Source organism: Neophocaena asiaeorientalis, unplaced genomic scaffold (genome assembly GCF_003031525.2).
Source record: "Neophocaena asiaeorientalis asiaeorientalis breed wild unplaced genomic scaffold, Neophocaena_asiaeorientalis_V1.1 scaffold142, whole genome shotgun sequence".
Classification (NCBI taxonomy): domain Eukaryota; kingdom Metazoa; phylum Chordata; class Mammalia; order Artiodactyla; family Phocoenidae; genus Neophocaena; species Neophocaena asiaeorientalis.
The window spans coordinates 1,645,687-1,672,875 of NW_020174563.1; the positions used below are offsets into that span (position 1 = coordinate 1,645,687).

At 35.7% G+C, this 27,189-nt stretch overlaps 1 protein-coding gene across 3 annotated transcripts; it reads right to left on the reverse strand.

Moving 5' to 3' along the window:
• On the reverse strand, window positions 1-27,189 carry IMPACT (impact RWD domain protein). 3 transcript variants are annotated; one of them, XM_024757927.1, is made up of 12 exons: window positions 27,046-27,189; window positions 25,837-25,965; window positions 24,824-24,829; window positions 24,504-24,550; window positions 23,260-23,322; window positions 15,986-16,071; window positions 12,354-12,476; window positions 10,422-10,519; window positions 8,256-8,329; window positions 4,983-5,073; window positions 3,523-3,657; window positions 1-2,605 (listed from the first exon to the last, which is right to left on the reverse strand). In XM_024757927.1, exons 1-12 carry the CDS (start codon window positions 27,079-27,081, stop codon window positions 2,537-2,539), a joined length of 957 nt encoding a protein of 318 aa, XP_024613695.1. In that variant the 5' UTR covers window positions 27,082-27,189; the 3' UTR covers window positions 1-2,536. The 3 variants fall into 3 exon arrangements, with proteins under 3 accessions (XP_024613695.1, XP_024613694.1, XP_024613696.1); XM_024757926.1 differs by lacking the exon at window positions 24,504-24,550 and having other exon boundaries at window positions 24,777-24,829; XM_024757928.1 differs by lacking the exons at window positions 1-2,605; window positions 3,523-3,657; window positions 4,983-5,073; window positions 24,504-24,550 and adding an exon at window positions 5,090-6,382 and having other exon boundaries at window positions 24,777-24,829.

Sequence of the window (27,189 nt, forward strand, 5' to 3'; positions counted from 1 at the left end):
AAATTAAGCCATAGAAGAATATTTATTGACATGGGAAAATGTTGACAATATACTTCTATATGAAATATGCCCAATAGAAAACAGTATATACAGTTTAGTACCATTTTTATGGAAAGAAAAATAGCCATATATACAAAATCATGCATAGGAAAAAAATAGAAGGACGTACATACCAAATGTTAATGATAGTTATCTCTAGACAGTGGAATTACAAGTGACTATACAATTTCTGCAATAAATTTTACCTGCCTTCAAACAGTATCTGCTTCATGCTATTCTTTCTTGGTTGTGATTAGTTTGATATAATGTCTCTTCAAATAGGTATCTATCAAACGTTTCATGATATATACCAAATCATACTGCTATTCCCATATATTTCATGATATATACCTCCAAATCATACTGCTATTCCCATTACTTGCTACTTTGTAAGAGCAACTAGCAAGGTGCTACTTGCTCTTCCAAACTGGCAATATGGAGAATATTTCCAACTAACACAATATACTATCAAATATGCCACAGCATAGATCTGGCTACGGAAAATTATTATTTGGAGAATTTGAAAACCTTCTAATCAAGAGAAATTTTAAATAGACAAAAAGATACTATAACTAGTTAGGGGTCCATAATGAAGAGTGTAAAATAACTCACGTTCCAGAATTGGAGACTTTTGGGTCTCTCCTTTTTACTATCTGACTTCGGGCCAAGGATATTAGGGTTTTTTAGTCTGGAAAATGTGGTTAATAAAAGAAAGAAGCAAAAATATTTTTTTTAATAAGGGAAAATGGGATCAGAGATAAAAACGTTTTCTATAAAGACCTAAATAAATGTTAGATAAAACAGCTAAAAGGGAATTCAAATTTAGTGTTGCAGAAAAATTAACTCATTCATTTTTCTGTAGCAGCAATTCTTACTGTTTTATATCTTCTTTCACAGGTTTTGACATGCCAAAATTGTGAAGTTATTTTCATGTTAATTAATGGTCTTTAATTATTTTAACAGTTAATACATAAAACATACTTAATTTTTTCATAGACTCTGAGGTAAGTGTTTTAAATAAATATAGGTTACAACAATTAAACACACGTACAACCAATACAGATTTTACTTCTCAGAATCCATCCTAGTGTAAAGCTGTTTACTAGATTCTTATTAAAAATACCAAGTTACGATGTGAGATCTCTTAAAGGTCAAACATCAGAGAATAGAAAAAAAATCTGTGTCCACTCTTCTCTGATGTCTTCCATGCTCCAGCACCATCCCAAACTGCTTCCTTATTTCTGTTCCCTCTCTTTGGAAGGGAATCTCAAGTAAATCTGTGACCAATTAATAATTTTTAATAATTGTTTGCAATCATTATCTTAAAGGGAACAGTTAATGACTTATATCTCATGGATAAATTTATTGTCTAGATGCCTAGAGGTAAACTGCACAACTTGCAGATGAAAGAAGGAACATTTATAAAGCACTGATGAAAGCAAGATGGAAAAAAAGAGGGATTTTCTGTTTTTCCAGTCAAAGATTTGCTCCTTCTCCCCACAAAGTCATGGAGTTGAGAAAGATAGCTGGAGGAGTGTGGATGGGAAATGTGCATCACATTTACAGAACTACGCAACACACTCTCACCTTACACCAGTGGTGTTCTGCCACCTCTACCCCATTCCATAAATGTTCCATTAACCATAGCACAGCTTCTGGCATAGTTCTAAATTCTCAATGAAGATCACAAGAAAGTACTTCCAGGTTGTTAAAAGAAACCAGAATATTACACCAACACATTTCGGCGGTGGGAGGAGACTACTGGCACACCACATTTATTGCTTAACAGTACAAGAATTAAACAAAAGAAGTAGACTAGAAAATCACTTTTTGAAATTTCACAATCACCAATTTGCGACAGAAACTGAGGCATAACACTTATGCTAACGAATCTGTTAGATGAATTATCACTTCAGCACATAACTGCAGATGGATACTCCTGGATTTTCACTTAATCCATCACTCCATGAGCACTATGAAATGAAAGGTGACATACTTATGAACTAAAATCACAAGAAGAAACTCTCTAAGATCAATCTTCAATGAGCCCCTATTTCAATAAGCCATACGGAGCAGTAAAAAGCAGTAAAAGGTAATATTCATTTAACAAAACGAGAATCCCAATGACAAGAAATCAGGTATTTATATTCCTCTAGAGACACTTCTTCCCCACCTAACAAAGGCACTTGACATGTAATGAAATGCACAGTTAATTCAGGTACTGCCCTGGGCAACTGTTACCTTCCTAAAATTATATGAAGTGGTGATTAAGTTCAAATTAATCCTTCTGAATCAGCCTGAAACACTCATGAAAATATCACAAGTTCTCTATTTTTGGCAGATGATATAGCCAAAGAAGAAAAGATAATATTGGTGTCCCCAATGAGCTGGCTGACTTGAACAGTCCAGGATTCTCTCTCTGCACAACATATTCCTTGATGACTGTGGAATTTGTATATGATTATAGGCAAATTAACCTTTCATACAGTTTCAGGTATTAATGTTCACTCCTCTTCTTGTCTTTTCTTACTTTTTTGTTCTTTCCCAAAGTCTTAGATGATTCCTCCTGAAAAAGATATAAATCAATGTAGTATCTTCCTACATTTATATGAAGGTACTAGCTTAGGACTTTTAAATCCTAGTCATATAGAATATGTATAATAGTGAAAGTATAATTACTTCCATATGTACCATCTTTCTGTTTTACAGGGCTCTTTCATTTATAGTCTATTTTAATATTTCCGAAACAATCAAGGATAATCAAAGAAAATACTCATTTATCTCAGTTATCTAACAGGTTTATGTTTGAGTAATTTCAATTTTATACGTTTATTTTTTAAATTATTTTTTTGGCCACACCATGCGGCCTGTGGGATATTACTTCCCTCACCAGGGATTGAACCCATGCCTCCTGCAGTGGAAGTGCAAAGTCCTAACCACTGGACAGCCAGGGAGTTCCTCTCAATACTATTTAATCCATTGTTCATTTTCCAAAGTAAGGCAGCAAAGTTTAAATAAAAGAGATATGAACATATCTGAAATACGAGACAAAAAACCTCGAAGTATAAAGGAAGAAGGCATCTAAAGGCATGCCAGGGGAAAAGGGATACACTATGACACTAACAGAGAATGTTAGAATTTTATAGATGTTTAAAGACTATCCAGTTCACTGTAGCATTAGCTATAACTTCTACGGGTCTCAATTTTAGGGAGTGGAAACTAACTGGTCTTTAAGGTTTTTATAAAACTCCATGAATCTACAAAATTAAGGTTTGAAGAGATGAAGTGATCCTCCCAAGGTCACACAACTGGTCAATTACACTGTTCTGACTAAAACCTAAACTTCCAGTTTCCTAATCCAAAGGTTTTTCTAATGCACCTCACTCGTTCTGCTTCACTCTTAATTTTCGTTTTCCTTTTTCTTTTTAAATTTCACAGGCAGTGGTGAGAAACTCTCTAGATATAATATCAGTAACCACTTACTGGTGAACTTGTGTAGTTCTTCTCCACTAGAATGTTTCTGGCACAGTTGTTGATATGTTTGAAGCGATCTGGTCCTAGCAAAATCCCTCCATACCAGCGTGATACCACCACCATGACATTTCTCACATTCAAAATCTGTTATTTTCAGAAGCATAATTACATACAAATATAGACAGGCACAGATGTGAGTTTTAAAGGAAAATGAAAAAACCCATACATAAAATTGCACATAAAATTTCCCCGACTTTAATGTTAGAACCATGAGTAAGCAGAGTGCGATTTATAACAATTCAGGGGACAGAATGTTAGAATGAGAAGGGAATTTGGAAAACAAACACTGTGTTCCACAGTGTCCTTGAATTGCAAACTTGGGGACCACCAGGCAGAGTGAAGGGGAGATCATGCAGTGGGGTTCCAGTTCTTGGTGACTTCAACCAGAATAGCTTAGCTTAGGCAGTTTTTTACCCCTAGGTCAAACAGCAACACAAAACCTGCTTCTGAACAAAACAGCTAGAGAGAACTGGGGCTGCATGAGTAATCACTGGTGCCTACCAGTAAGGTCTTCCTCAGTTTGACATTTGTCAAATGCTGCCCTTAACGTGAAGCCCACCAGTCTACAGGCCTGACCCCCACAGAGTTCCTATCAAGGAAAGGGCCTGGTTAGAAAACAAACCTCCACATACAATAGCAGAAGAAACTATAGCAACTACCTTAGGAAAAAAACAATCCATTCTTAAAATTAATGAACAATCAATGATCACCAGACAGATGAAGAAAATCCAGCAGCATGAAAGAGAAAGGACAAGATAAACTAAAATGGACCAGGAAAAATTTAAGGAAGAAAACATCTAAAAAAAGAAACTCTAATTAGTATACTCAGAAAAATTTTATAAGATATTGTATCCATAAAAGCAGAACAGCACACTATGAAAAGGGAAAAACAGAGAACAAGAAAGAACTCTTGAAAATTAAATACATGGTTGCTAAAAAAAATTTTACTTTGATAGAAATTTTGGAAGACGGTCAAGAAAATGTCTTAGAACATAATAAGGCAATGAGATGGACAACTTAATAAAAAAAGAAACATTCTGGATCTACCCAGAAGTCCAATATCCAACTAACAGGAGTTCTGCAAAGACAAAACAGAGAAAATAGAGGAGAGGAAATTGTCATGAAACAAAAAGGATAAGTTTTTCCAGAGCTGAAGATAATCTTCTATTGTCTACGACTGAAAGAGCTTGAAAGCACAGCACTCGTTATTAACCTCTTGCTTTCTGCCCCACATCCAGCGGTTAAAATTATCTATCGATGTTCAAAAACTAACTACTAATAAAACCAAGTTATCTCATGTTATATAGGCTAACTGATTTACTTATTCCTAAATGGAATTTAGGAATGAATTTTGTTGAGAAATTTTATGGTTCACAGAACAGGATTAACAGGATTTAACTCACACTTACCTCCATGAGGTGAAGAAGACGCCCCCCAGCTGCTGTTTCCCCGTCATCCTCACAGTCCTGTAAGAAGGTCTGTTTATCCTCACAATATATTCTAGAAATACACGTGACAGTGTTACACTTTAAAACCTTGAAATATTGTATTCAATAATAAAAGTTACTCCTTCATATTTGTTGCCATCAATTTACTTCCAAAATCAGCATACTTGTTTTAAAAAAATCTTTCTTGAACTATAAATTAGCTATATTTTCACCGACGATTTCCTACCCAGTATGCTTCACTTTTTATATTTTGGAAAGCTAGGAATCAAGGGTACCTCCTTTAAATCAGAAATGCTACAATTATGGGAAGGTGAATTTACACATCTGACACTTCCTCCACTTCATTTAATCTTGAAGCCGAGATTATAGAGAATAGTCACTAAAAAACGTTTACTGAGAATAAACTATATAAGCATTACAGGCACATAATAGGCGCTATGAAATGGTATAAAAGAAATCAGTGGTGTACTCCTGTCATCAGAGTCTAAACTCCAGTGAAAGAGAAAAAAAGTATATAAAAAAGATGGAGGTGATAAAACCAACATTAAGTTAATATTTTATACTTTCCTAATATCTTATTCTAGCCGCCAAGCATTTATCTATCTTGCCCATTCTAAGAATTATAAGATTTATTTTTCTCTGTAATTTCCCCCTGGATAGTTATCAATATCAGAGATAAATCATGGTATTTTTACCCATTTAAATTATCTAGAAAGTTAGCACGGGCTACACTGCAAATGAATAAGCTTGGCAAATAAGTGTGAGTTATAAAAAGAAAACAGTGCCAGTTAAGGTATGCCATCTAGTGCATTTTTTAGGCCCTTACAAATGGTACCATCTAGGACTAGGCAAATATAGCAAAGGTATCTTTCCAGTTATGGTGATAAAAAGCCAAATATTACCTTATCTATACACTTAAGTCAATTATATTAATTTTATTATAGCAATCCTATTCATTCATTCATCTTCCCATCTACCAAACCATCTATTCATTCATTCACTCAGTATATATTTACTGCCCACCTACTATGACCAAGCTCTACTATTATTTAGAGTTGGCCTCATTTGAAGGAAAGAAAGTTAGTACTATTAAACAAAATGTTATATGGCAAATTTAAGGCAAAAAGGATTCCGGGGTTGACTTTATAGAACAAATGAAGAAATCTGACTATATAAATCAGTACTGTTAGGTTTAAAAAAAAAAGGAAATACCATGGACATTTTCACTAACCCTTTCCTCACATGCCAGGAAGATAATGATGCAGCATCCGATAGCTGTGTGTACCAGTAGCCTGAAGAGTGCCCCATAACTCCAAAGCAGGAACACAGCCCCAGAACCAGGAAGTAACCTTAAAAGGACCCTAAGCATTCAAAATACACAACACAAAGTCCATGTACCAAATAAAGGTTATTTCTTTAACTCCCAGTGGAGTCCTTCAAGCCTCCACTTTATGCCTTTTTATTGTTATCTGACACACAATTCTGACAAGCTAAGCTCCTTCATTCCCAAGCATCAATTACATAAGGGGGTGAGTTGGAGGGGCTGCTACATGCAGTCATGCTGACATCTGTAAGAAGTGACAGCTGATCACCCATTAATAAGCAAAAATACTCAAGTACTTAAAAAAACAAAAATCTGGGGCCTGAAATAGACTATCCAGCACATTATTTAACTTTTTGATAACTTAAGATCAATATCATGTCCAGCAACTGTTGAAGGTGCAGCCAACGTGGCCATGTAGGAATAAGATTGAGATAAATGAAATTAGATTCTCAAATTCAGCTCTACCACTTAACAACTATGTGATCTTGAAAAAGTTAACCTTTTTACAGTGGCACAGTTGCTGAAATAATTAGATTTAACTTATGTAAAGCACATGACACAGAGTAGGCCCTCAACAAACACGTGGGATGAATGAATAGTACCTATCAATACTTTTACAGCACATTCTAATCACTGAGACCAAGCACAGTCTAATCCCTCATTTTTATACTGATGACCCTAACTCACTAAGGAAAAACCAAAATTCTGTGTAGTGATACTCTAATAATAAATAGTTTTTTTGGTGAGATTGGGCACTTAAAGGGATGTGACTTAGTAATATTAAAAACTTACCTATCCAAAGTGATAAATATATTTGAGATTTTTGAGTTTTAGATAGCCTAGATTTTACAAATAGTCTGAATCACATTTTAAATTTGCACCAAATTCCTATGTCTATATTCTGATTTATTTTAGTCCTAAACTATGTTCTGTAAGTCTGTACTAATCTGCATATTTAAAAAATATACCCTCATCTCTTTACTAACAAATCAGCAGATTTCTATAAAACCTTCGTACTCAAAACTAAAACACATGTAGTGAAAGAAGCAGTCTTAATTCACTGCATAAATTGGTTTAAAAGAAAAACCTTAGAAAAAATTTGGCAGTATGTATCAAGAGTTTCAAAAATGTTCATACTTTTTGATAATTCTACTTCTAGGAATCTATTCCTTTTTCCTTTTTGATTATACTTCTGTTTCATTTCAAAAAACAATATGAAACAACCAGAACCTATCCTGAGGAAATAATGCAAAAAGTACACAAAGATGTTCACGGGACTATTCTTTATAATACTTAGAAAAAATGAAAAACTAAAACAAAAAGGAAATGGTTAAATAAATTGTGGTATGGAGCTTCAAACAAATATTATACAGCCATTAAAATAATGTTTATAAAGCAATTATAACAACATGGAAAAATGCTTTTGTTACACTAAGGAAAAATCTTGATACTAGAATAAAGCATTGAAAAGAATAAAAAAGAAAATATTTCACAATATCAGTTACACTTAATGGCAGAAAATGGTTAACTTTTCCTCTGATTTTTTTTCTGCCATTTCCAAATATTCCACACATGATTACTACTTTTATAGTGGAAAAAAAATACATAATAATTGTTGCTTTTTTAAATCATGCATCAGTTTTCCCCATTTTTTTTTTTAATATTTATTTATTTGGTTGCACTGGGTTTTACTTGTGGTAGGCAGGCTCCTTAGTTGCGGCTCACTGGCTCGTTAGTTGTGGCATGCGAACTCCCAGTTGAGGCATGCATGTGGGATCTAGTTCCCTGAGCAGGGATTGAACCCAGGCCCCCTGCATTGGGAGCGCAGAGTCTTAACCACTGCACCACCAGGGAAGTCCCTTCCCCCATTTTTTACAAAGCACATTCCTAAAATTGTGATGATCACTTACCGGTATGCATAGATGTTGTGGGTGGCACTAGCAATTTTCTTATTCTCATACAATTTGGCAAGAACCATTTTCACCTTAAAAACAGCAGTAATGTAAATAAACTAATGTATACTTTTTATTTGCTCTGTAAATAAATGCTAAAAAAACCCTTAAAGCATATTGATATACTAGTGTAGTGAAATTAACAAGAGTTATTTAAAGACTCAACCACATTCTGAAAAAGCCATTTCCAAAGTTTTCTCCTCATTTTAGGGGCAAAAACTGGTTCTCTAATTGGTACAAAAATGATAGACCTGGTATTTTTGACCACCAGTTATCAACAAATATCTGAGCAGTAACCATGTCCAAGGTACTTGTACATAAGAAATTTTCCCCATACTGTATAGAGAAATTTAAACGAAAATATAAGAATTTCTAGAAATGAGCTCTGAAAACTTACCAAAGTGACAGGTACAGAATAATGGTATGTTCTAAATGTTATAAAACCAAAACTCTCTCTGGGAGTCAAATAAGGTTCATAGAGGAGGTAACAAGAGCCAGGTCTTGAAAGATAAATGACAGTTCTGCATCAAAATGGAAGATTTGGGTGGGGCAAGAAGAAGCCATTCCACTTAGAGGAAACAGCATGTACAAACATACCAGATTTAGTAAGCAGAAATAAACGATGCTTAGTTAAATTGGAACTTCAGATAAACGACAAATTTTAAAATTATAAGTATGGCCTATGCAATAATGTTTATCTGAAATTCCAATTTTAGCTAGCTATTTTGTATTTTATCTGTCAACCTTAGCAGGGACATAAAAGAGAAAGATTCAGGAAGTGACCAATAGTTTTATGTAGCTCTACCTCAGAGTATGAATGAGATGATAGAAGATGTATCAGAATGATTAAAGTAGGGTCTTATCACAAAGGGCCTTGTATAATGTGTTTAGATTTTTTCCTTGTAGCCAATGGAAATCAGCAAAGATTACTGGGTATGTGGGGGAGGAGTGACACGTGGTCAGATCTTTTAGAAAGGTAGTTGGCAAGGGGCACAGAAGAAATACTGGAGGTAAGGAAGACCAAGCTGGAGATACAGAGACCAATTTGGATCAGAAATTGTGCAATCTTGTGCTTCTCAGACTCCCAGATTCCTGATTAATAAAGTAGACACTGACCTCTCAGATTTATTTCAGCTCTCACAAATTATGATCCTGTAAGTCTAAGTGACTATAATCAGAAATGGAAAAAGGATCCAGTATGGAGAGATTCAGAATGGAATGTCTAAGGAGGACCCTGGCAACAAGATTATGAGCAATGGCCAAGGGCAAAATAGGGTTCCTGAGAGAAAAGCCCAGAAGCTTGCACCAAAATCTGTTATTTTGACCACAAATCAATGAAGGAAAGAACTTCCTCTTCCAGAGACTAAAAGAGAGTGAAAAGGCAGCCTGGCGCAAAAAACCGTATTCCTATAGTCCAGGGCTTTAGAAGAATTTGGAGAGACCAAAGGGAAGAGACCAATGCTTAAAACCTATGCTAAGCTAGTTAGACTTTTCTGGTTAATTTAACTTTATAGGTATACTGAAATTGTCTCTTACATTAATAAAGTTTAGGTTAGATTATAGCAGCAAGGAAGAAGAAAATGATTCTGCTGAAAAGAGACTGAGAAAGACAAAGACCTAGGAATACTATTTTTGACTGAAGATTTTCCCATATAATATCCTTTGGTGGATATCAGGCCACCTAAAATCAGGAAGCAGAAAGGAAAAGGAATTCAGGTTGGGAAGACTGGGCTCAACCACTCTGTCCACTGTCCCCTTACTTGGGCAACAATAGAACAGGCTAGGTTTTATAGAACTCCCACATGATAAGACAAATAATTTTTCAACAAGCTATTGATATTAAGCATCATAATTTTCTACACCACCACAATGGGTTTTTCTTCTTTGAAAATCCATTGGAGAGTTAAGCCCTAATCAGAGTCTGGCTACAATTTTGAAAGCAGTGATAAACAGAAACAAATATTCCATGATTCCCAATAATTTGGAGGTAGAAAATTAGCAAATAATTTTTATCTTGCATGAAAATTAAATGTAATAGTATAAACAAAGATATTATTGCAAAACCATTTGCTTGAATTACTTTGGTAAAACAACATCAAAGTGAACTGGACACAGTAAGTTTACCTGTTTGGGACAAACTACTGGAGCCAAGTGTGCCTGAAAAGTACTTCTTCGGTCTGTGATAGGAATGCCATGATCAATCGGAGGTAATTCTTCTATTTCTATAAATTTAAAGAACTATATTACTTTTATTTTTTAAATTCTTACATTCAAATACTGAAAAATTGGCAATGGTATAGTGGGGGGAGTTTGGAGAGAGATGTAAATTATATGGCAAATCAACTCAAATAACAAATACTGGTTGTCTATTAAAATTAAATTATAATTTTAAGTAAAAAGTTTCCCAATATATTGTACATTAAGATAAAACTACTTGACTTATAAATGATTTTCACAAGTGGTAATGGCAGGTTGGGACTCAAATCCTGGAGTTGTTTCAGTTGTATAAGTTGGTATAACATCTAATTTTTAAGAGTACAAAGGGGTCCTGAGACCAAAAAGATTGACAGCTGCTAATATGGAATATTTATTCATTTTACTGCTGATGGACCTCTGGGTTGGGAAATCTATGACTTTGTTTTGTATAGCTGTAATATAATGACTTCTGCTAATAAAACTGTTCCTACTTCATAGGACTGAATTAAATGTATCAATAGTACACCAAATTGGTATTCCATTGAGTACTGTGATTTCCAGTTATTCTGGAAACCATTGATTTTACCCTTAACTTAGATGAGAAACTTACCAACCATCCTAGCTGCTGCACCTGCCTCATTTAGGATGAAAAGTTATTCAGAAAAAAAGAATTTAATTTTTTTCTATTTCTATTCACTGATCTGTTGAATCTTACCAAGTCAGTTTGCTTTATAAGTGATGAAACACTTCAAGTAACATGTGTGAAAATATTTCTGGAGCACTTTAAATAACTTGCCAAAAATCACTGCACTGGTTTGTGGCAGGACATGGCGAGAAGCCAGGTTTACGCAGGATGTTCTTCCTTCCCCCTGTAGTGTTCTCTTCTTGAACAGACTGTGACCACTGCACTAGTACACTACTAAGGTCAATAGGAACTGGATGCGATTTATTATGACTATGATTTTCACTCTTTTTCTTTTAATAGTGGATCTTCTTTCCCAAAAGACATCCTATGCCAAATCTGCAAATATGTGTATGAATAAAATGGGAACTACTTAGAGTGAAACAGGAGCAGGTATACTGGGTGTTCTTCCCCACTCATTCACAGCTTCTTTGTCCCCTTCCACTAATACTGAGACACTATGCAAGAACTTCAAATTTTCATTTACTGTTTAAAAGCTACTGTATAATGGCATAGGGAACTCCCTATCTTCAAAGAGAATGAACATTCCCTCTGGTCTATCTTGTTTTTGTAAGAGACTTGAGGAAACTGACTGTATCACTCAAAATTTTAAAATACTAAAATGGAACATACTTTCTGATAGAAATATAGAGCTGATTTATCACATCAACCTATCCATAAGCTGAATACTACTTTATCATGGAAAAAATTTGCTTAAGCAAAAACTAAAATTCTAAAGGCATTTCACTAGCTTTAATTCAGTGGTTGTACCTTCAATTATTGTATTTATATTTGTGAGCAAAGACTAAAATTTAACTCTGAGCTATCAGTAGACCGCTAAGGATTTAAAAGTAAAAATATAAAAGCAGGATGTGAACTGAAAGTATTAACACAGCTTTTCTTAGTTTCAATTTCTCTCACCACTAATTCAAAACTCCAGATAAATAGCAAAAAAAAAGAAAAAGTAAATTTCTATTTTTTTCCTCACCATTCTGATAGACCTAGCAAACACCAAAATGGCCAGGAGACAGAAAAAAAATAACCCAATTCTCTACAAATTAATAAGAATTTCCTAAAATGTGAGTTTACTAAATTTCTATACCATTCCAAATGGTATAGAAATTCCATTCATAATGCTACCATCCCGCTTTCCTCAAAATAAACTAATAACATTATACCTGTTCGGTTTTCACTGACATCAAAATCCAATGCTTTAACTGGATTTTCTGGTTGACATGCTAAAATGAGATCATCTTCACATTCAATATCTTCCTCTTCAGTTTTCTTCTTTACGTCTGGGCCTATGTGGATACGAGACATGATGAGTGATCATAAGACAGTAAGAAATTACACTTAAAAAACCATTAGTCTTGGTCTCTAGACACCAGTCTTCAACAGAAGGAACCAGGGCTCCTACAAGAAGTGGTTGACTCCAGGGTTGGGACAAGGAAAATACAAGATGATCCTGGAATATCTTGTGATTCCAGAGAGTAAAGAAATGTTCAAAAAACAATGGAAGCTTATAAAAAACACAGGAGCCTACCTGAGAGCTCTCCTAAAGGCCAAACCTGGAACAATTTGAGCAACAAAATAATGACAGTATGGAATTTTAACTCACGAAATAAAATAATATGAGTTCATACTAATATAAGTAATCAAATAAATAAATGTGGAAAAGAGACATCTTGTTCTCAGAATTCCAATTAATCATAGCAAGAAGGAAATGAAAGTCACCATATTGTTACAACACCATATTGTTTACAAATACTGTTGATAAGATACACTAATGGATACTAAAATCAGTAGGTTAAAGTTTAAGGAGGAACAGGGTATTAGCATAGCCTCAAAGTATCTCCCCCAAGATACTTATCAACTACAAAGGGAAAAACAGTAACTGATCACTTTATATGTCAACCTGGCTGGGCCATGGTACACAGATATTTGGTCAAACACTATTCTAGATGTTTCTGTAAAGGTATTTCTTGGATGGAATTCACATTCAAATCAGTTGACTTTGGGTAAAGCAGATTGCCCTCCATAATGCAAGTGAGACTCTAGTTAAGATCTTAAAAGAAAAAGGACTGACCTCCCCAGAGGAGGAGGGAATTCTGCCAACATACAGCCTTCAGACTTGAGTTGCAGTATCATTCCTTCCCTAGGTCTCCAGGCTGTCAGCCTACCTTGCAGAGTTTGGACTTGCTAGCGTCCATAATCTCATGAGCCAATTCCTTAAAATCAATCAATCTCTTTCTTTCCCCCCTCCCTCCCTCCTTCTCCCCCCACCCAACCATTCCTTCCCTCCTCCTCTCTCTTTATAATACACAAACACACACACACACACACACACACACACACACACATCTTATTGGTCTGTTTCTCTGGAGAATGCTTGATTAATACCGTAACTTTACAGTGGAAACATTTGGCAGATACCACCTTAACCAAGGATCAAGGTAAATATCACCATTAATAAAGCATATTGATATCATTAGCTCCTTGATATAATACACTGTGAAGGATACAATATCATTTCTGTGATATTCTTGCCAAAATGCCTAATCTTACTCCAATCATGAGAAAACAATGGACAAATTCAAATTAAGGGACATTCCACAAAATAGTGTCAGGTCATGAAAGGTCAAAAAAGTGAAGGAAAGACTGGGGAACTATTTATAGACTAAAAGGGAGTAAGGAGAAATAACAACTAAATACAACCAAGAATCCTAGACAGAAGTCTAGAACAGCAGAAAGAACATTAGTGGAAAACTTAGTGAAATCTGAATAAGCTCTTTAGTTTAGTTAATATTATACCAATGTTTGCTTTCTGTTCTTTATAATTATAATATGCTTATGTAAGATGTTACTAGGGAAAGCAGGGTGAGGGATATAACAGAGCTATTTCTACTATTTTTGCAACTTTTCTGTAAGTCTAAAATTAGTTCAGAATTTTTTAAAAGTATAAATAGTATACAATTACTTCAAGATTTAACATTTCTGGGGTTTTCTTGCTGGCGCAGTGGTTAAAAATCCACCTGCCACTTAAAAATTTCACATTTCTATAGTAGAGAAAATGAAATAGTAAAGAATAAATATGTACTGAAGATTAATAGTAAAATAAAAATAAATTACTTGTCAAGTGGGTACCCTGGAGAAGAAAATTCTCATGAGATATCCTGATCACTAGCTTATACCCTTATTCATTTTTCAGAATTATTAAACCTTCCATTTTAATATGAAGTCTAGAAAATTTCTAATTAAAAAATTCTAAACAAATTTTTTTTCAAATTATAAATTATACAACCTAAGTCAATAACTCGAAAATGTTTAGTGTGGCTAAACCAAATTATAGATATAGGTGGGAAAGGGAAAATACCATTTTAAGATCAATAATTAAAAAAATTTCCTAATAGTTCAGTGATTCCAAGCTTTTTGGAGTCCTAAATTTTTGCTTATTATCCCACATTTTTGCAATTATCCCACACTCTAGAATGGTGGATTGGCAAAACTCAATTTTTGTTTTGAGGTTTCAAAACCCTTCTCAGATGCCCTGAAATGCTGCAAAATCAGAACATGAATCATAAAAAGTCAAGGAAAATACTTCAAAAAAATATTGTCCCATGATCAGAATATCTTCAGACCATTTATCTCTTTGATTTTAATGGAAACAGTAAAAACATTTGCTTCTATAGAGAAACAGTAAAATGCTCTGAAAAAATATATATTTCTATCAACTTTAAATCTATACTGATTTTGGTAAGGGAATCCTTAATAATTGGTTCCATGTAAATAACCTTCTAAAAATTAGTAAATAGACTATTAGGTTTTGTTTTGTTTTTTAATCCCTCTTCTCCCCAAATTGAAAATAATTCTACCAGTGATAATAATAAAACTCTATTTGGAAATAAAATGAGGCTTAGTAATTTTCCTCTCTAAAGGGCTTTTGTAGTAACTGGAACAAAGACTAGCAAAGTAAATAGAAAACATAAGAAATTTCTATGTTGTTGTATATTATGATTCAATAAAACTATAATAATAGAGCAAAATATCAATTTTCAAATGTCCTGAAATTATATAGTGGTGATGGTTACTAACTTTGGAATAAACTAAAAACCACTGAATTATACATTTTAAAGAGTGAATAATCATGGTATGTGAATTCTATCTCAATTAAAGAATCAACTTTCAAAGTCAATTTTTATATCTTAAATACTGGTCAGTGTGTTTCCCAAAGTTCTTTTTGTATAAACACTACACTCATGTGAAGCTAACGTCTAACTTACATAGTCCAGTAATTCATGAAGAATGTTACATGGTTCATATTACCATAACAATAGTCAAAGAAAGCAAAGTTTGTTTTTTTTTTTGCGGTACACGGGCCTCTCACTGTTGTGGCCTCTCCTGTTGCAGAGCACAGGCTCTGGACGCGCAGGCTCAGCGGCCATGGCTCACGGGCCCAGCTGCTCCGCGGCATGCGGGACCTTCCCGGACCGGGGCACGAACCCGTGTCCCCTGCATCAGCAGGTGGACTCTCAACCACGGCGCCACCAGGGAAGCCCCAAGAAAGCAAAGATTTTTGACCCAAGTTCTTTAACCATAAAATTCTATTTCTATAAGAGTTTATAGTAATATGAAACCAAGCAGGCTAAAGCTTATAGAAAGAAATAACCATATTTACATGAGTAAAGAACTTTCCAGAGAAACATATTTTATCATATAAAAACATAAAACAGCATACAGATCTTCATTAAAAGTTTCAATGAAAATATCTAGATGAAAATTTAATGACTGTAAATTAAAAAAGCAAACCTACCTGGTTCTGTCATCTGAGATTTTTGTATTAAGACATCTCTTATTTTCTCCACCCACAGGTAAAGAATACTTTCACCAATATTCTGTCTAAACAAAATTCAGGGGAAAAAGGTGTTATTAAAAATTTCCTTCTCAGTGGCATGGACATATATACACTACCAAATGTAAAACAGATAGCTAGTGGGAAGCAGCCGCATAGCACAGGGAGATCAGCTCGGTGCTTTGTGACCACCTAGAGGGGTGGGATAGGGAGCGTGGGAGGGAGACTCAAGAGGGAGGGGATATGGGGACATATGTATATGTATAGCTGATTCACTTTGTTATAAAGCAGAAACTAACACACCATTGTAAAGCAATTATACTCCAATAAAGATGTTAAAAAAATTTCCTTCTCAAATTCAAGAAAATATAGACATATTTACAATCTAAGAAATTATATGCAATCTAGCTGTGCCTTTTTTTGGAGCAGGGTTGCCGTGCCGTGCAGCTTGTGGGATCTTAGTTCCCCGACCAGGGACTGAACCCAGGCCCTTGCAGTGAAAGAGCTGAGTCTTAACCACTGGACCACCAGGGAATTCCCTAGCCATGCCTTTTAAAGAGGAATTTATAAAAACATGCAATTTACTAACATTTGTGGATGAGTATTTAATACATCAACATTAAAAATTCCAACTGGCTCCCAAATTAAAATTAACATTGCTCACTTAAAATAAGTAGAAGAGTTGCAGCCAAAGAGGGGAAAGAAAATTTCTGAACTTGAACTGGATGAATTAAGATAGATATAAATATGACTTAGTTTCTGTCAGCGAATATAATTGTAGTATTGATGCCCAGTCATTGCTTGCTTTTCTAAACTTTTTGAACAATTTCAAACCACTTTTTTTATGTACTTATTTCAACAAATAAGAATACAAAGCATTTGAGAAACTCCCTCAGAAAGGCAATTTACAAGACTTAAAAGACAATCAATGGAAAACTTTATATTTTTATTTTGTTTTGGACAAAATATTCTATTGCCCAAATTGATTCATTTTGGTTCCAAATAGCTGTCTGGCTGCCTCAGATAATTAAATCCATCTCAAAGGCTCACTGAGAAAAAGAACATGTCATAGTTCATGTCCATAGCATTATGTTAAATGATGGCAACAGCAATAAAATAAAGGCCCAAGTGTCTACTCTTAGGAGATGACACTAATTTTAGATAAGTTTTAATAAGTGTGTTTAAAGAAATCATCATACTACTTTATAACACCTTACCTCCTTCCTAACAGTTGCTCTTGAAACCATCATCTTTTTATCATCACTCATCAGCACCCAAAGGAAATTTTCAAAGCAAGCATACAGAAGAAAACAACACTTTTCAAATAATTCTGTATCCTCAAACCCTCCATCTCACCCGTAACTCCTGAGTACTAAAACAATCCTCCGTGTACTTTGGCAACCTGTCTTATTTAGAGAGAGCAAAAGTCAGTTGGAAAGGTTTTAAAAAACTGAGAATGTTGGTTGAGTTTCTTTTAAACAATTCCTACCCCCATCCTCTCTTCTCAATAAAAGATTGAGAGGTATACAGAGAAAGGTAAAATGTACTGAGTATATACTAAGCCCAAAGTACATTATATGTATCAACACATTTAATGCTCATAATTGTCTAATAGAGTAGGTTTTATTTCCCCATTGTACAGATGAGAAAGCAGACCTAGAAAGATCAATTAACTTGTCTAAGACAATAAGCAGTAAGAAGTCCAGAGCCAGAAAGTGAATGTAGACTTACTCCAAAGCTCAGGTCGCCCACTGCGTTTTGCTCTCCTATCAAGCAGCTGTGTCCTTAGGCAAGTAAGACACTTGAGCTCTGAGTCTCAGTTTCCTCACCTATAAAACAGATTTACAGCATCTTGCCTTACTTTACAAAAGTATTCTCTTTTCAAGTGGACCTATCTTAATTCACTCAACAGATCTTTAAGGGCCTTGCCTATACACCAAGTACTACGTGCAGCCCTGGGGGTATGGAGGTGAATGAGAAAATGGGGTCCCCTGTCTCAGTGTTCACAGTTATTATCCTTACAAATGTATGGTTTTATATGTAATTCTCTCCATCCCCTAATCTCATTCTATTTAATTCATCACATCATCATCACCAAAAGTAGTAGCACTAATACCCAGTGTATACTGAACACCTACTATATAAGATGTAGAAAATGCTTTGTTACTTCACTTAATCCTCATTCATAACCACCTTGGAGACAGGAAAATCATCCCTCTGTGAATATATATTCACATTCAGATTTGTTGTTATTGTTGTTAGGGGACTCTTGGGGGCAGGGGACGATGGAAAATACCTTGGAAGAATTTTCACAATTAATAGGTAATTTTTCCTAATAATAAAGAAATTAAACCTTAACTCCAAATTTCCTCTCCTCTGGCCCATGGCTTCCTGCAGAACAATATACAACAGCACTCTGCCCATAATCAATTATTAAATGCTTCCTTCTTCCCTAGTATTTAACCAGACTTCCTGAAATCCATTTTAAGGAACTTCTAGTGGATGTAAAACATTTCCTAAAGAAAATGAAAATTAAATTATTTGTTCCCTTGGACCCCCAAATTTATCACTGATGGTGGTTTGGGTGTTTTTATTGTTGTTATTACTGCTGTATTTGTGTTTTCTCTCATGACAATAGTTTGTTCATACCTTTTTGATTCAAGTGTAGTTGATTGTTCATATCTTTTAACTACAGACTAGGATTTGGTAGTTTTCAAACTTTTGCCTTCGCTGTAATGAAATCTCTCACAGAAACAGACAGAAGCTGTAGTCTTCCCTCCTATGCCCTTCTTCCCCTCACCCAATGGTCCTTGAGGAAGTCAGCTGAATCCTAAAAACTGGTACAAAATCTGAGAACTACTCATTATAGGGTGAGAAGCTAAGCTTTTATTTATGAAATTAAGTTATGCTAAAGTAGCTGAATATAAAAAGTCTAGAACAAAACTTGTTTCAAACTGAATAAAAGATCAACTTGGATTAAAAACTGATAGTTTAGTTGAGATATGCTGTGATTAAATACACCTAAATAATTATTATCCAATTCAGAATGATCCAAACAGAAGGCAAGTTACTTGTGACTCTTGTTTTACTTGTGGCTCTAACTTTTATATCTTTAATTTTCCAATATTTATATTTGTTGACTTAAGGGTAAAGCTATTCACCACAATGTACTACTAAGTTGTGTGACCTTAGACAAATCACTTGATCTGAGTTTCCATCATCTCATTTTCAAAATGACAAAACTGGATGAGATGATTCTTCTAACAAGAACAACAAAATTGAAAGCTGCTATTATATAGTGCTAAAATACATTACATGGATTATGTCACTTAATCCTTACAATGATATTATTCTTTTATCCTCATTTTACAGACGAGAAAGAGGTCACACTATTTCAAAAACTGACTCCAGAAGCCTGACAAAGACAGCCTTAACATCAGCTTGACTAAACTTCAGACAGGCTGAGCTTCCTGACTCTAGGTCCTGACCTCTCTTCCTTTGCTCCTTTGGAATTATGGACATCTTTTTAGAAGTTCTGTCAGTGTTAGAACCTAGGAGTGTCTTTCTCAAGGACCTGGGAGCCATTCTTTTGAAATGTAGTCATCAAGAAAGACAGTGCCCTATCTCCCAGTCTCTGTTGGCTGGTAGGGGCCTAACTCCTGATGAGCCACAATTTGCAAACACAGATAGCCTAATCACAGAGAAACACACTTGCAAACTCAGGAAGAAACTTAATGTGCTGGACACTCTCACTGATCAACCTCCCCCCAGCATCCCCCAGTACTTTTCTACAGCTCATCCCAGCCCTTAAAAACCATACTGCCTTTTGTTTCAGGAAGCTGAGTTCAGACTGAGTTCTGCCTCTCTCCCCTGTTGCAATAGTCTTGAAGAAAGTTTTCCTTGCCTGTTTAATTTGGTCCGGTGCACTTTCTGCTTTGACAAGCCTCACTCTCCAAGTTCCAAACCTAAGACTTCATGATATATCAGAATGTGAAGAGCTGTGGGAAATTAATCATTTCCTTGGATTTAAATTAAATAGTACTGAAATGGACTATCATAAATTCAAATTTAAAAAAATTTTAATCCTTTTCATTTTCTCTTAACACCAATTAGTATAATGTTCAAAGTATTTTTAAATCTGTTATTTACCTTTTGTTTTATTAAACTATTTTCATATATTCAAAATATCCATATGTAAAATGTTTAAACAAAAATAAGGTATGATAAGCAAATGAGTCTACATCTACACAATCACCAAATCCTAGTTTATGTTCCTAAGTACTTCTTTAACTGACCGTTCTCCCTTGCATTCTTGTTGCCTTCATAAAGGTTTCCACTATATCCCTCCTAGTTACTGACTGCTTTTCCTATGGTGTCCCTCACTTCAAACTCTTCACAGCCCACCCTCCACACTGCCACACAAATCTCATTACATCACTCCCCTGCCTAAAATGCCTACAGCCTATAAGATAATGCCCAAACTCCTTACCAGCTTACAGGTTCTTTTTTCTTACACCTACCTCAATTTCTATCCCCGGCATGTTGAACTATCTGCTGAACTCTGAAGATGCCAGGTTGCTTCGCACCTACATGATTTTGCTCATGCAGTTCCTTCTATCAGAAAATCTCTCCCCCTCTGATCACCTGCCAAACACCACACCCAAAGGTCACCTTCAAAATGGAACCCTCCTTTACAACCTCACCACATGCCCAGAGACCTCTAAAAACAATAGCACTTGGTCCAAACCTCTCAGTAACTGTCACTATATTGTGTTGGTACACAATTAATCTATATTAATTTTTAAATTCCAAACTCCTAACAGAGTACGAGCATATAGGAGATACTCATAAAATATTTACTGGAAAGACTTAGTTTTCAGACTTTGTCCCTCCTTACATAAGAAAACACATAGTTCATCTTCTTATCTAGGCAAAAATAAAATTTAGCATTCAAAATGATGCCAAATAAATATGAAAATCTTGATAATGTTACAATATTTAGAACATAATGAAACTATAAACATTAAGAACTATATCCATACATTTAAAATGTTTAATTTTCAATGACTAATAGTGTTTTTCACTTGTTGCCCCCTGCTGGGATTTTATGGGAAAATATGATTAAAAGTTGTCACACAAAACTTTTAAAAACAGAATGTATATTTCTATTTAGACCACATGTGTGAAAATACTACTGTTGGACTGGGGTTATTTTCAAGTGTTTTTAATAAACAAGACAGTATGAACCATATCCTATCTTTAGAACAAACTCCTTTGTTATTTCTGATCCTTCCTAATTCTCTAGTAGCTCAAGTGAACTACTTAGGGAGAACAGCAAGTTGTGTCCTTATAGGAGGGTATCTCTTAATAAAGGGGGCACTTTTGGGGCAGAAAAAAGGCAGATGGGAAGCCATTTCAGACTGCATGACATTGTGCATAGATAGGAGAAAAATCTAATTGATGAATATGATTAACTGGATGGAAGCCAAGTGTTGGAAGATTTTTCAAGAAGAGAAAGTGTTCAACACCACCAAAAGTTACAGATGTCAAGTAAGATAAGAACTGAAAAATGACTGTAAGATGTATAATTACGACATCACTGGTGAGCAAATTTGCAGTATATTTATCTTATTCTACTTTAGGGGGGAGATAAATTGGTAAATAGGCATAAATAAAAGATTACAGAAAGAAGTTTGTTGGGGGCACAAAAGTTGGAGTGGCCAGTAAGGTCAGGGACAGGTATCCGAAAATATTTCATTGAGAAAACATGTAATATTTATATGCTGAGGATGATGGAATCACTAAATGGGGGCCTCTCCCATTGATATGTCCAGTTCTTGGTTACTTCCAGAGTCAAGTATAAACCTAGGAACTCAAGGAAGACCACACTTCCTCTAGGAAGGAATAAATAGAATCAATTCCATGAAGACTTAGCATTTTTAAATTAAATATTCTGTGAGGAAAAGAAACCTGGTCTAGATCCCACAGATACAAAGGGGGTTCTCTCACTGTGCCAAATGGGGTAGCCACCTACAACATATAAGACGATCCTTACCAGTTCCTGGATTACAGTAAAACTGATGTTCCAGAACATTATTTGTTGTACTAAATTAATGTATCTCATTAAAATTAACCCAAATCACAGAAATATCTTCTCTGGACTACTTCACTAGCCTCCTGATATCCCACATCTATTCTTGCTCCCTTCCAATCAGCTCTCACCCAGAAACAGAATGGTGTTTTCAAAATGAAAATCTTATCATGGCATCACACCACTTAAAACTCTTCTCTGCTTCCCAAAGGCCTTAGGATAAAGACAAAAATCCTCAACATGGCCTACAGGACTCTCCATAATTTCCCCTGCCTACCTTATTACTAGGTCATTTTCCCACCATGTTCCCTTCTCTCCTCCCCTCTCTTTTCCCACTTAATACCACCATTACGTTGTATCTTGACATGTGCCAAACTCATTGACAGAGAGCCTTTGCACATGCTGTGGCCCTTCACTGGAGTTATCTTCACTTATGTAACTCAGCTCTTAAGTCAAACAAGCCATCCCTGACCTCCTAGACGAGGTCAGGACTTCTTTCAAACTCAATTAGTACTGTATATTAATATCTTTCTTTTACAGAACTTATCACAGCTGCAGTGTGACATTCATTTTTACAATGTTATGAGTAATATCTCCCCTACCTGCAAATTCTAAATGAAAACAGGGACCATTTCTGTTTTTGCTAATTATGCGTATCCAGGATCTAGTACAATGCCTGCCATATAGCATTTGTTGAATGAATGAAAGAGTGAAAAATACAGTATATCAATAGACTCTCTGTCTTATGGCCTAATACAAGAACATTACCATTAAAAATACATAGTAGTTTAATGAATAATTATGCTTAGGATTCTGCTGTTACCAGTTTCATTCAACATAGCCTATGAAAATAGCAAAATAAGAGCAGTATCTCTGAATTTACTTTCACAAGCTGGCTAAGTGTCTTTATAGCTATTAGTTCTAAATAATAGTGTATTTTTGTTTCTAAGCAGAATTCGTATCAAATGTATATATAAAATTACATTATACAACCAATCTTTCAAGGATTTTTCAAGTATATTCTTTTTGTTAATGGAAAAGCAGCTTAACAAAAAGTTTAGAAAAGGCCCTAACATATCATGATTCCAACAAAGGCCCACAACAGAGTCACTCATAGAATTTTTTTTAATCATCCATCACTTACATATATATTTCCTCAAGGCTATTCGATAAATCTGCACGTTCTTGCCCTTGAAGCCAAGGAGCACTAAGATTAAATACAACAAAATAAAGAAGATTATTCAAAGATTGTGTTTATATCTCAAAGAAAAAATACTGATTAATCACAAACTGATTTTATTTAACTTTAAAATTTTTTCTATTTTCATCAAAATGTTATGTTATGTTGTATAAATCGATACAGTTCCAAAATGCTTTCATTGGCATTAATTCATTTATTCCTCCCCCAAAACCATGATGAAGCCAACACCATTATTATGCAATTAAAATATGGCTTAAAAAACAGGGGAGTTCATAGGATATCATAAATCTGCCCTAGTTTACCTAAGTGGCAGAAGAGGTTCCAGAATCTATATTTCCAGATTCACAGTATTTGCCACACTATCAGGACTTCCCAATTTTTTCTAACTGGCGTCTCAAAAACAACTCTAACAAATAAGTCAGTTGCCACATGACTGTAAAAGAAATAATCAACTTTTTCTGAAAAGGGCACAGATGTTTACAAGCATTCTATAATATCTTTCATTGTCAATAAAAATGAAAAATTACAGAACCATGAGTAATAGCAAATTTTACCACTATGGTTTTAAAACACTCATACAAAAGACAATCCGACTGGAAGGTAAAAATTTGAGTAATTGAGATTTAATGCAATTCTGTCTGCACAGGTTTACACAGCTTAATAGGTCAAGTGGGCAAGCTGGACCAAAGGTTACTTGCAATCAACACGTCATGACTCATTAAGACTGCGCTTGGGCTGCTGAGATGGCTCCTCCACAACAAGGGCAGGACAAGCACCACAAGCACCATGGGTGATTCCTGGAAGGCAGGCCGTCTTACACAGAGGCATGTCAAGGAACTGGCAAGGTCAGCAGAACCAGGTTAGGAGCAACTCTATAGGCCAAGGTTTCTAGATTGCTAGGTTGTCTAAAGAGGAAGATTTCCCCCTGTCTCTAAAGACAATTCTGTAGCTATTTTACCCACTATGGATCCTCTGATTCTCTTATACTAAGTGGCAAACTTCAAAGTGTTTTTACATAATTTAATTTTTAAGTTTAAATGCTCTACATCAAGTCCAAAAGGTGTTTTTAATTTCTATATACATTTTGATAAGGTAGTCTATATAAACACAATGTACAGTACAGAGAAACAATCTTTGAAAAGTATAATCTTTTTATAAAAAAATATAAATGTAGAAATATAGCTTACTTCAGTTGATAAATAGGTGGCGCTGTACCTGGGTATTCATTCGGTAGACGGATCCTCTGATTCTCTTTTATACTAAGTGGCAAACTTCAAAGTGTTTTTACATAATTTAATTTTTAAGTTTAAATGCTCTACATCAAGTCCAAAAGGTGTTTTTAATTTCTATATACATTTTGATAAGGTAGTCTATATAAACACAATGTACAGTACAGAGAAACAATCTTTGAAAAGTATAATCTTTTTATAAAAAAATATAAATGTAGAAATATAGCTTACTTCAGTTGATAAATAGGTGGCGCTGTACCTGGGTATTCATTCGGTAGCATCACCTACAAAGCAGTTTAAAAACAAATCTGCTTATACTTCATCATGGCTCAAAAATAACAACATTCATAAAGCCAGTCATTGGACAGATTTCTAACTTGCCAAACTAAGAAACAAAACCATTGTTTTGTTAAATTTCAGGAGAGAATTCCCACTTCATATTTATGCTTCTGCCTTAAATATGTTGTTAAGATGATGCCAATCTTTTAAGAAGGAGATCATTATTTGCAGAGAAAGTATAAAAGCAATGAAAATTAGAAAATAAGTGGGGAGGACAAAGACAAAAGGAAAAGAAAAACTGAAATAGGGGCATTATACCCCAACCCCAAATGAAAGAGCGGCATTATAACATATTCCAGATATTTTTCTGAAGAAATTAAAAAAAAAAAATCCTACCAGACACTATTAAATACATTAAATAGCAAACACTTAATAGAGAACCATGCACGTTTCTTTTCAAATCAGTATTACTATAAAAACAAACACTGACAAAAACTCAATTTGGCATCTTTTATGTTGGAAGTATAGGCAGTCATCAAAGAATAAGCATTAAAATAGAAAGCCATAGCTGATGTTTTCATTTAGCCTAACCACAACTGATTCCCAACTAACAAAGAAATGAGTATCTACTCTATGAACCATCTAAATAACTAACCTATTCTTCCTCTTAAATGTTAGTCATCTTCCGAGGTTTAGACTCTCTTCTATTAAACGTACAGGATAGTGAAAGGAAGTGAAACTCAAGTCTGCCAATGGTACATTAAGAACACTTAAATAAATAAAATAATTGGGAGAGAAAAGATTGAGACCATCTATGAAAGCATTACTTGAGAGTGATCTGAGATTTAATTACCCATATGTTTAGATCATCAATCGTTAACAAAAGCCAACAACAAAAAGACAATTCAGAACAAGTCACACAAGAATAATCATTAGAGGAATACAATAGTAGTCAATCATACAAGAGTCAACACTGTAACTGGAAAATGGCTGTAGAGAAGGGCAAAAATACCTGCAAGCAAAGGGTCCATTTGGGGTCATCTATATCGTCGCTAATTCTAATACAAAATATTTTGGCACAGTCATCAATGACACACCATTCCTCGCCATATATAGCTGCCATTGCTTCAATTTCCTCATTCTGAAAGAGGTTGATGGAGGGAAAAAAAGTCAAAGAATGCACCGACCCTAAAAACCTGAGTTTTCCTTATTGCTTTATAAGGTATTTGTATTTAACATCACCAGCTTGGATGAAGGATCCCTGAATGAACGATACCAAACGTTCTCAGCAGCCGGTCACCATGTTCTACTCTCTGGGTACCAGACACGATTGCAATGACTGGCACCAGCCTTGCTACTACATCACTGTGCTTTTGACCACTACTGAGCCAAAATATACATGCACTCCCATATCCTGCAGAGATTTACAAGTGAAAGGATAAACATAACTCCTCTGCTCCACCTTCTCTTTTTAACAGGTAACCCCACGCCCCCACTCCCTGGTGGCACTGTTACTTATTATATTCGCCCTATATTACTACTGGCTATCTCCTTCGTTGTTTTTGTTTTGAATTTGGGCATGAGGCTGGGCTGTTGTTGCGGTTTTTGGTCATCAAACCCTCAAAACATTTCAGAAATTACTCTTTTGGTTTCGGCTTAAAGAAGAGTAAAACCGGACCTAAAGGTAAAAATGGGAAGCAAAGTATACATTCAACTTTGTATCGTCTCATTTTGTCCTAATAGCGCATTCGGAAAAGCTTTAAGAGCGCCCACGTGAGCCACGCGCCGGGGAAAGCTCAACGCCAAGAGGAGGAAGGTTCAGTGACTCCAGGGTCTGTGTTATTATTGCCCGTTTTGCGAAAGCAGAAACGGATCTTAAGTGACCTGTCCAAGGTGACCCGGCGGGGACAGGGCGGGGAGCAGAACCCGGGTTTCTGCCTCCGGCCGGGAGCTGCTCAATCGCGTGCTGATGGTTGACGATGACAGCGCCCGAGGCAGGCCCAGGGCCCCGACGAGCGTAAGCGGCCGGCCCGAGAGCGATCGGCTGAGATCAAGCGCCGGGGCAATGGGACGCGGCGGAGCGAACGGCGCGGCCTCCGGCGCGGGCGGTGCGGGCGAGACCGGGGGCGGCCTCGGACAGAGGCCCCTCGACCGAGAAGGCCCGGAACGGTGAGGCGAGGCCGAGCCGAGCCTAAAGGTCGGCTCCCCGCCGGGGCCTCACCTGCCTCTGGTCGCTCCCTGCGTCCCCCTCAGCCATGTGGCCCCGGGAGCGGCCGAGCGGCCACCGCCTGCCTAGGTCCGGAGAACGGGGGCGGGCCGCTGCGACTGTGAACCGAGCGCGGCCAGCAGCGCTGCCCGCAGCGCG